The sequence below is a fragment of the Austrofundulus limnaeus genome, unplaced genomic scaffold (assembly GCF_001266775.1).
Source record: "Austrofundulus limnaeus strain Quisiro unplaced genomic scaffold, Austrofundulus_limnaeus-1.0 Scaffold853, whole genome shotgun sequence".
Classification (NCBI taxonomy): domain Eukaryota; kingdom Metazoa; phylum Chordata; class Actinopteri; order Cyprinodontiformes; family Rivulidae; genus Austrofundulus; species Austrofundulus limnaeus.
Window position 1 is genome coordinate 50,664 of NW_013953255.1, and position 10,662 is coordinate 61,325.

Below are 10,662 nucleotides of genomic sequence, written 5' to 3' on the forward strand. Positions count from 1 at the left end.
GAAGAGGAGGACTTCGATGGTTTCAGTGCACCAGAGGACGATGAATGAGACGTTTTGTTGGACCAGAAACTGTTAAAGAAAACTACCAAAATAAGGTCACTTATATGAACCGTATTCCTCCGGACTTTAATTCCTAAAGGTTTGCTTTTTATGTTTTGATGTTGAATTCACTTTTTTGATGGCAAATTTGGGTGTACTGTTTTTTTATGTTGGGGGTGCGGCTTATATGTTGATGTTCGCGGATTTTTTTTTAAAAAATGGCAGGTGCGGCTTATAATGCAAAAAATACGGTAAATATATATTTTTTAACTGTAGTTTTTATTTTTTTACCAAACTGACAAGTTTCTCCAGTAAAATTATTGTGTAATTTAAAGGCACTGAAACACCTGGTTAAATTTTGCAGATATTTATTATTAACTACAAACACCTGAAGCTGATTCAGAGAACTCTGAGATTTTAGAAGAAAATCAAAATAAAATATAGAAATGTCTTCGTTAGAATTAGGGGCATAAAAAAAACACTGTATTTCATCTTTAATGTTTTTACAGCCTTCATAAAGTGCTCCTGCTGCGGTGCTGCTCATTTGAGAATTAGGAGTTCAGGCGCCAGTTGTACATGTATGTAGGACAACAACTACACTCCAAACACATGAATATTTAAATAATAAAAGGAATTTAGACTCTCAAGTCCCAGGCATGTCGACCCTGGGTTGACCAAAAATCACTGAAAGAAAAATAAATAAATAAATAAATTAATAAATAAATTAATAAATAAACTATGAAAACAATATGAGCCCTGCTTCACCTGTTGGGGTCATAATCGTGCAACTATTAGAACTATACCTGTTTTAGTCAACAGTTAAAACAAGACAAATTTGCGCATGGAGTCAGTAAAAGAGTTTTTACAAAGTCAGACTAAAAATAAAAACTATTTTCATGCTGAACTGGCTCTGAGAGTTTGAGTAACCGGACGTGTCTGCAGAGGACTTTTAACTCAACGACCTTTACAAAGCTACCGTAACCAGCACTTGTGACTACAATGACTAATGACTCCACCTCCCACAAGCTCACCTCTCGTTTAAAGTGTGTCACTAAAGTTAACCAGTGGCTGTCTGACAACTTGTTACTTTTAAACCTCAGTAGGACAGAGACACTGATCCTGGCCCCTGAAAATAAAGAACATCTCGGCTCTTTGAGTTCAACTGTTCAGCAGAATGTGAACAACCTGGGAGTAAATCTTGACTCAGATCTGTCTCTAGATAAACACATAAACAATCTGGTTTCTACATGCTACTTTCAGCTCCATAATATCTCTAAACTCCGTCCCCTGCTGTCCACTTCAGACTTGGAAACGGTAATTCATGCTTTCATTTCTACCTGCTCAGACTATTGTAACAGCTTGTTCACCTGTCTTAACCAGAAACAGTTAACTCGTCCTCAGCTTGTCCAAAACTCAGCAGCAAGACTCCTAACCTGAACCTCCAAATTCACCCACATCTCCCTGATCCTAGCAGAACTTCACTGGCTTCTGGTTCAAAATCCTGGTCCTGACCTTCAGAGCTCGTCACGACCAAGCCCCAGAACACATTAAAAGTCTCATTTCTCCTTACAACCCCAGACGGGACCTCTGCTCACAGGATCAACATCTCCTTATGGTTCCCCTCACTCACTGTAAGACCTGTGGTGACCGGTCCTTCTCCTCTGTGGCCCCCAGGCTCTGGAATGAACTCCCTGTTAATCTGTGCTCCTTTGATAACATTGTCTCTTTCAGGTCACTCCTAAAAACTCACTTTTTACTCAAGCGTATAGCTAACCTTTCACCATTACTGCCAGCCTACCTCCACAGTGAATGCTCACCATGTGTTTTTCCTATTATTGAACATCCGGCAGATTTTTCTCTCCTCCATTCTCTTGGTTTTGTGTATTATTTGTATTTTTTGCTCTGCATTGACCGTGTGTCTGAGTTACAATTTTAGAATTTAATCTTGATTTGATGTTTCATTACGTTGCTTATGTTTTATTTTATCTTTTCTCCATTTTTACATTGTTGATGATTGTACAGCACCTTGTGAATATATTTCTGTGAAAGGCGCTTTATAAATAAAACTTTACTTACTTGTGTAAAAATACCTGCCCAACATTTTACTGCAGTAAGACGTCCATTATCAGCAGCTGCAGTGAAAATCGTGGAAGGTCTTTTTGTTCGTAGCTGCTATTTTTAGCGCTCGCTCCTTTGGTTCATTCACACAAAGTATTTGCAGCTAATCTTGTTGTCCCTGACAGTGAGTATGGCTAATCTGGAATCAGGGATTAATCCCTGCACGCTGACACTAAAAGGACAGCTGTCTGCGACACATTCCTCACGCTCACAAACACGTGATTACTCTTATGACTGGTGACGGGACTATAAACCTCTGAGCACACAACGGGAGAATTAAGTTTAATTACTAAAACTTTTTTTTAAACCTACCTTGCCAGCATAACGTTATCTGCATCATCCTTTCCCCATTCCCAGTCCTTCCCAGGATCCACAGCAAAGTGCAGAGGCAGCATTTTGTGCTCCGAGTCAGTGAGAGGAATCACAACTGCTGGTGGAAACAAACAAAAATGTGCATTAATAATACTTTATTTTACATTCATCTTGTTGGCTCTGATGATTAATTTTATTTTTAATCAGGCAAACCTTATTTTAAAAAGGCATGGACAGTGATTGTTGAACATTTAAAGTCTAGGTAAAATAAAAATGAAACTATGGCTGAGCTCCGATGATACACAATAGTTGTTTTTATCAGTTCAGGTGGAGCAGCATTGCAGCAAAAGTTGGTTTTTGTTGCTTTGTTTTCTTTAAAAATGCTCGACACATTCTTGTGTCTAATTCACCTTAAAAAACTAAATAAACTAGAGAAATTGCATTTCCTGTGAAAATGCTAGTGTGAATGCCTAAAACATTAGCTGAAAGCTGCTGAAATTGAGCTGAGAATGTTTAATAGCAAAAGTATCATTCTAAGTCAAACTTTAAAAGCTGAAAGAAGCAAAAGAAAAAAAACAGTAAAAAAGGAGCAAAAATATAGCTGAAATAGCATAAAAAAGCTACATGCTAAATTAGCTTAATTAAGCAAAAAGCACCTGTAAGAAACATGCATAACAAAGTACCAAAAAAAAATAAACACCAAAAAGCAAAAAATAGCATAGGAATAGTAGAAAATAGAAGAACTATAGATAAAATAGCAGAAAACAGCTAAAATTAGCATAAAACTAACTAAAAGTAGAAGCCAGAAGTTGAATTTAGCACCCAGATGGTGAAGTGCTGTAAAAATTGTAAAATTAGCAGAGTAAAAAGCATAAAAGTACTTAAAAGTTATTTTTATTTTTGTAAAATAGCTAAAACAACCAAAGGTTTTAGTAAAACAGCTAAAAGGTRGCTGGAAATATTTTATATTGCATAAGGATGCATAAGGAGTACAACCTTGCTGAATTTAGCAGAATTAAGTTCTAATTGTTACAAACAAAATTTGTATATAGCCTAAAAAGCTAACTTTAGCTATTAACAGCTAGAATTTAGCTTAATTTGTAGAAACTAACTGAATAAAGTAGAAAGCAACTGTAAGAAGCATAAATAGTTCAAATTAGCAGAAAAACGCACAAATAATGCAGAAGAATAGCACAAAGAAGCAGAACTGTAGCTGAAATAGCAGAAAACAGCTGAAGTTAGTAAAAAAGTTGCTAAAAATTGCACAACGGAGTAAAAAAGAGCACAACCAGAATAAATTGTGTAAGGTTTTGTAAAGATTTAGAAACTATTTAAAGGTTGTTGAAAATAGCCCCATTCAAAGTCAGTGGGAAAAACGTGGCTAAAAAAGTTGAAATAGCTAAAAAGCTATAAATAGCTGAAATACAAAACATCATAGCAGGCACTGCACGAAAGAGCTGAATGTTTTGATATATGAATGGTTGAAGTAGCACAAAAATTGTGGAACAAGAAAGGTGCTGAAAAACGTACGGAAGAAAAAACGATCTGAATAGTGTGAATGCCTGTGTGGCATTCACACAACAAGGCTGAGCCGATGCATTAAAACCCTGACAAACATGAAGCAGCAGTGCAGAAATGTAACAGCAGGCAGGGAAATGTCATCAGGAGGGAGGATTTCTGCACCTCCTTTATTTGCTGACAGTGAAACTTGAAGGTCATTAAATCTCATCTTATCTCATTACATCAAACTAAACCCAGAGAAGAGTCCACATCATGGAGACAAACTAAGCAATAAGTAACAAAGTAAGCAGTTATTAAACAGTTTGAAATAAAACAACTTTACCTGCGTGATAAGAGCAGACTCACCTTGATCTTTGGAGCTGTCCTTCTGCTCCATGGACACGAGGGCAGAGAAGTGGGCCTGGTCGTATGCCAGGACCAGGGGCGAGCGATGGCACTTGGCAGCTGGCACCTCCAGCGGCAGGTAGATGCCTCCGAACGGGATGGGAGCAAAGGCTGCAGCAGAGTTTTAAATACGTTATTATTCAAAAAGTAGGACCTCTGCGCTGCTTCCTGACCAGGAAGAACATGGAGAGGATTTACGTCAAATAGTAAAAGCTCATTTTAGACTTAATTAAATGATGAGAGAATATTTCATTTGCTGCAGGAAGAAAACTTCTCCCTAAAAACACTTGCTTGGAAAGAAAATAAAAACTAAACAGGTTAAGTAAAACTGATGGCTATAATGTTAATAAAGCCTGATGTAGTAAAAAGAAGCCTAAAACTAAATAACATAAATGTTTAAACATTTGTTTCCTGCTGCAACTCATTCTGATTTCTGACCTTGATTTGGATTAATATTTTATGTATGTATGTATTTATTTATTTATTTTTATTAAGTTTATTCATTTCTCTTTAAAAAAACATAAATTCTACATACAATAAAAATTACAAATCACAAATAAAACGAGACAAAAAGAAAAATAAATCTTATATCTGCCACTTTTTTTCAAATAAAATTAAAGACAACAATAAAAATGTACAAATAACAAAACCAAAATAAAACCAGATTAATAGATGCTTCTGTTTATTTAGTAAAACACGACAAACAGTAAATGTGACCAAACACATAAACTGAGGATCAAGACAAATTAGGTCAAAATGACTGCGGCACATTTTCAGACTCCTGTTTTTTAAGCTACATTTTGACACCTGGATCATCCTGATGATATATCATGATAATCATATAGAGATTAATTATTTTGTCTTGTTAACCATAATAACACATTAATATTTGGTCTGATTCTTATTATTGGTTGTTCTAATGAGGTATTGTTGCTGTTATTTTAAGGAGGAAAAACAAATACTATTCGGATATTAAAGAGTAACTTACCCCAAAATAAACTTTTTTTAGCTGATAAACTGTCTAGAATGTGTCTAAAATGTTATATAGTACTGTTTCTGTGCTAATTCTGATGTTTTTGTGTGTATTTGTTCAAATCTKTAATATTTGGTCTAAAAACGTCTTTTTGCTGTTCATATGGGTAGAGCAGTGGTACTGCAGGCTAATTTGCATATTGGTTAACGGCTCTCCACGGTGACGTGTCTTCTCCACGGTTTCATCACAGCGGCTGTGTTCTGGTATATATATACAGTATATACAGTATATATAGAAATAAGTAAATAAACAAACAAACAACACATGGACCAATAACGTGAAGCTTCTGGTGTTTTCACCTTCTCCTCCCGAGTCCCTCAGCATGGTGTCAGCCACCACAACAATAGGCCTCCTGAGGACGTGAGCCAGGACGAAGACGTGAAACTCCTCTAAACTCTCGTACACCGGCTCGTCAGTGGACTCAGCTCTGCAGACAGAGACAACAATCAGTTGTTAAAAAAACAAACACAAAACGGTTATCCTGAACTTTGAGTACTTTTACACTGCAGCTAAACCTCATCAGGTACAGTAGCTGTTTGACATGTTGGAGTCAAATTAAAACGTCTGACCTATAATTGAGGGATGCTGATTACAACATGTCATTTAGGTGGTTTTAAAGTGAGTTTGTGTGTTTAATGCAGAAGACTTGTGAAGGACAGACTGCATGACGACCGGCCCCTCACGTCCGAGTCGTTTGTCCGTGGAAAAAGGACGAGGCTGTGACTAAGTGTCGTGGGTTAACAGTCACTGCATTGTCAGAGGCAGACCCTACCCGTTGGTGCCGTTGGTGCTGTAGTGGATTCTTGGCTCGCTGGAGGCCAGCTTTAACAGCTCGTTCCACTCTTTCTGCCACTCCTCCTCCGTGTACACCAGGCCAGACTGCAGAGAAAGGAGGAAGGACGCGCACGCAGCCATTTAGAGAGGCAGTGTCAAATGTCACAAAAGCATGCACTGACGTTGTAGCGTCTCACAAGGATACAGACTGACGACCAAAGCCAGAGTCTCTGTGAGCTCTGTGCTCCTCGTGCAGGGACAACAGAACCACACAGACCCAGTTCTATACACCGTGTCTTATTATTCTGCCGAATGTAACAACCAACAGTCAGCGCACTCCTGACTGCTCCTCTGGAGCGGTTCTGGTTTCAGCCGTGTGCTCCAGGCCACTTCAGGTGTGGCTGAAGAATGAGTGAATATTAAACAGTTATTTGTGTGGCAGCTCCCCTGTGGGCGTCTGCATGCCGCCTGCCACCACATTAAAAAAAAAAAAAAAAAACATTCTTGCTGTGCTACAAAGTTTGCTTTCATGAGAACAAAATGCATTTTGTTCCATTTAAAAAAAGAGGCTCTTTTTGATTTGTTGTGCGTACACAGCTGTGAATGCACAAGAGCTCCTTACTGTGAGCAGGTCATGAAAAGAAAAGTGTTTACAGGATAAATACAGATACAAAAGTTCAACATTATCAAGTCATTTTTTACTGAAATAATAAAATATTTATTCCAATATAAGAAAATGAATTTGAGTTAATGCATTTTAAATGTTTTGTCACAGAAAGGTGACATATTCTGCCACATAAAGGAAGCAAATATCTTTTAAAAGTTGTGCAAAAAAGTAATAAACATCTTATCTGTTGTAGATAGCTCTTTAAATAAACTCAGGTTGCAGGAATAGTTTTTATGTTCAAAACGAGTGAAGAGCTAAACCCAAAGCTAAGACCAGAGAGCGTTGCTACGATCTTAAAACCATTTCTATCTTCAAATCTTTAATTTTACATTAAACTGTTATTTATATGATTTTATTAGCAGTTATTAGCAAACATAAATAATGTCAGTGAAAGTCAGGTGTAGCACATCCAGGGCATCCAGATGTCATTTTTTAGTCATTTAAAAACAACAAAAAAAAAATCTTAATGCAATAAAAAAAAAAAAAAAATCCAAATCACAAATAAAATGAAAAGCAGCAGAAAGAACAAAAAATCTTATATCTGCCCCCTTTCCCCCACAAAAAAATTTAAAATTAAATCAAATAAAAATACATTCAAACAATAATAATTTTCAAGTAAAATATTTATGTGTCATGTGAAACTAACAAAGCTGTTATAAAACGCCAGTAATCCACTTTGGTCTCAGCTGTTCATTAGCTGATGATTCTCCAAACTGGGGTCAACCAAGAAGCTATCTACAACAGGTAAGATATTAACGCTTTATATGACCTAACTGTCACTTTAACTTGACAGAAAACGTGCAGTTTGTGTAACCGACCTCTTTGTTCTGCTGGGTCTGCTGCCACCTCCACCGGCGCTTCAGGGCTTCCCTCTCCAAGCCGTGGTCCATCAGCGCGTACAAAGACTTGCGCAGCATCAAGTCACGATCATGAAAGCCCCACATACCTGAACCAGGAAGCACAGGGTAAACACACAAACATGTACGCCTGCACAGAGAAATGTTCACAATTATGAAGGAATTGTTCATTTTCTAAACGGGCGTCCCAAGAGAGCTCACAAACAGTTCATGAATGTGTGCTGAAAAGAAGCAATTAAAGCCTAAACTGACAGAAACTCTGACAACATGAAGGTTCACACTCCATTAGTGTTTATTTACAGAGCTGAAACTCACCGAGCGAGGCTGCATGTAACAGACAGTTTCCATCTCCACTCGTTGCCAGAGGCAGCAGACTTTGACAGTTTGGAACAACTTTTGTCCACCAGTTTAGCCGACCTGCAGGCAGATGAAAAAAAAACCCACAACATCCTGAGTCAAATGTCACTTTTTACCTGTTTTAAAGTTAACACATTCAAACAAACTTAAGGTAATAAATAAATGACTGTAGATCTGTTTAGCCCTAACCTTTCCAATGCTAACACCAGCTTATCCATGCTAGTCACTAGCCTCTCCAATGCTAACACCAGCTTATCCATGCTAGTCACTAGCCTCTCCAATGCTAAGAGTAACTTATCCATGCTAGACGCTAGCCTCTCTAATGCTAAAGCCAGCTGATCTATGCTAGTCGCTAGCCTCTCCAATGCTAATGCCAGCTTATCCATGTTAGTCCCTAGCTACTTTCATGCTAATACCAGCTTATCCATGCTAGTCGCTAGCCTCTCCAAGGCTAACACCAGCTTATCCATGCTAGTTACTAGCCTCTCCAATGCTAATGCCAGCTTATCCATGCTAGTTGCTAGCCTCTCTGATGCTAAGGGTAGCTTATCCATGCTAGTTGCTAGCCTCTCCAATGCTAATGCCAGCATATCCATGCTAGTCGTTAGCCTCTCAAATGCTAATGCCAGCTTATCCATGCTAGTTGCTAGCCTCTCCAATGCTAATGCCAGCTTATCCATGCTATTTACTAGCCTCTCCAATGCTAAGGGTAGCTTATCTATGCTAGTTGCTAGCCTCTCTGATGCTTAGGGTAGTTTATCCATGCTAGTTACTAGCCCCTCCAATGCTAACACAAATGACTCCTCCTCATTTGCCAGTATCAGCCTCTCAGTTAGCGGTGCCGACCTATCGTAAATCAGATCAATAGCCGGATAAGGAATAGATACAGCCTCCTGCTACAAGGATGTAGCAACCACTGGTTGAGCAATAGTCTTAATTTGTTCCCTCATACCACACCATAATGCAGATTGATTTATTCTATTTTGTCCACTCCCAACAGGTGAGTAGTTAATATTAGATGGAAGTTAGTTTTCAGTTGTGCTAACCAGCGTTCTCCAGCGCCACCATCATGGACTGCTCGATCAGGTCCCTCTCGATGAAGCTCCGGAAGTCGTCTCGGTACACAGTGAGGTCCGGCAGTTGGAAAGTGCACAGCGGCGTGTCGAGGAGCGGCTCGTTGCTGCTTCCGCCCGTGCTCGAGACGTGGGAGCGGGCCAACGACACGATGGTTGAACTGGCGTGAGAAATGCCCCGGGACAGACGCTTCTCTGTGGCAGTTGAGAGGCAGCAAAAAAAGAAAGTTACTCCAAACCTTGAAGACACATTTAGGAAAAAAGCAAAGGCTACATTTGAGTGAATATCAATCACTGTCGTGAGCGTCGAAGCTTAAAAACACTATTATTCATTCACTGATTCACAACTTTGACAGATTTGTTAAAAACTACGTCTAACAGGCAACATAAACTCGTCTGCCGGCCTCACCCTGCACCACCTCGTCTTGGCGGTGGAGTATCGGCCGCCCCACTCTGGCCATCTCTTTCTCAGGAGGTTGGTAAGTCCTTTCTTTCGGGAAGGAATAGGTCAGGTTGCTGGCATGCACCTGTCGCAGCTGCTCAAAGTCGCTGAGTGCAGCAGTAAAATCCCAGTTTTTACCTGCAGACGCAGAAAGGAAACATCAGCCGGACTGACTGACAGCCGGAATTTGTTTTCCGAGTCAAACAAATGACGCATTCTTATTGAGTTTAAATATTTACCACGAGGCAATGCAACCTGAGCTCTCTTATCTTAAGCAAAGGCCACCGGCACATTCCATCACTTGGGTAAATATCCCAGTTTGCTACTGCTGCTGCTGCTTTACAGCCCATATTCTTATCTGCAACTTGCACTGCTGCTAGGCAACCCAAGCCACGTTACCTCCAGCTATACATTGTCTCCATCTCTGAGCCCAGTTAACAGTAAGAGAGAAACATCCCCAGTTATTAACTTTACATCTTCATCAACCCACTCCTGAGTGGTTAGAGGGATGGATTAAAAACAAAAACACTAAATACAATTATTGTTTGCAAAAATATAAAGTTAGTTTGTCAGTAAACTCAAACTTTATGACTTTAAACTCCATTAAACATCCATCAGAGTGCCGTATTTCACCTGGTGTTCCTTTAACGGTTGTAATTCACTCACCCTCCAGCAGGTCTCTGGCCAGTCCTGGTTCAGCACCAGTAGAACGGACAAAGTCGGACAGGACTGCGTCCATGTCCACGGTCATGTGATCATGAATTCACAAGGTTGCTGGCTGCATCCGGGCATATAAAAAAACAAAACTCTAAAGGAAAACAAACACGAACTCTGCTCTCCACAGCAGCACAGCGAGTGAGGAGGTGGAGCAGTCCTCTGCTGCGAGCTACTCTAACAGCCACACCTAAAAACAGGAAAAAACACAAGAAAAGACAAGAGAAACTTAGAAACACGAGTTCATCAGAGGAGAAAACATCTACAATAAACTTTTTATGAGAAACATCTACAATAAACACTTTATAAGAGGACAGGAGCGATAGTTAACTTATTTTTAAATAACTATTTTTTTCCAAGCAGGTTTTAAT

General features: G+C 39.2%; 1 protein-coding gene across 4 annotated transcripts in view; it reads right to left on the reverse strand.

The window, feature by feature from the left end:
* otud7b (OTU deubiquitinase 7B) overlaps nt 1-10,510 on the reverse strand; it is a 14,236-nt gene extending 3,726 nt beyond the window's left edge. The window contains exons 1-9 of one of the 4 annotated variants that reach the window (XM_014029100.1): nt 10,244-10,510; nt 9,545-9,715; nt 9,109-9,330; nt 8,021-8,122; nt 7,667-7,794; nt 6,180-6,286; nt 5,707-5,834; nt 4,336-4,485; nt 2,470-2,584 (exon numbers count right to left, since the gene is read on the reverse strand). In XM_014029100.1, coding sequence (XP_013884554.1) covers nt 2,470-2,584; nt 4,336-4,485; nt 5,707-5,834; nt 6,180-6,286; nt 7,667-7,794; nt 8,021-8,122; nt 9,109-9,330; nt 9,545-9,715; nt 10,244-10,328 — 1,208 coding nt within the window. In that variant the 5' untranslated portion in view covers nt 10,329-10,510. Of the gene's footprint in view, nt 1-2,469; nt 2,588-4,335; nt 4,486-5,706; nt 5,835-6,179; nt 6,287-7,666; nt 7,795-8,020; nt 8,123-9,108; nt 9,340-9,544; nt 9,716-10,243 lie in introns of all 4 variants that reach the window. The other 3 variants (XM_014029099.1, XM_014029098.1, XM_014029097.1) reach the window with 3 other exon arrangements.
* Between the last annotated feature and the right edge of the window lie 152 nt (nt 10,511-10,662).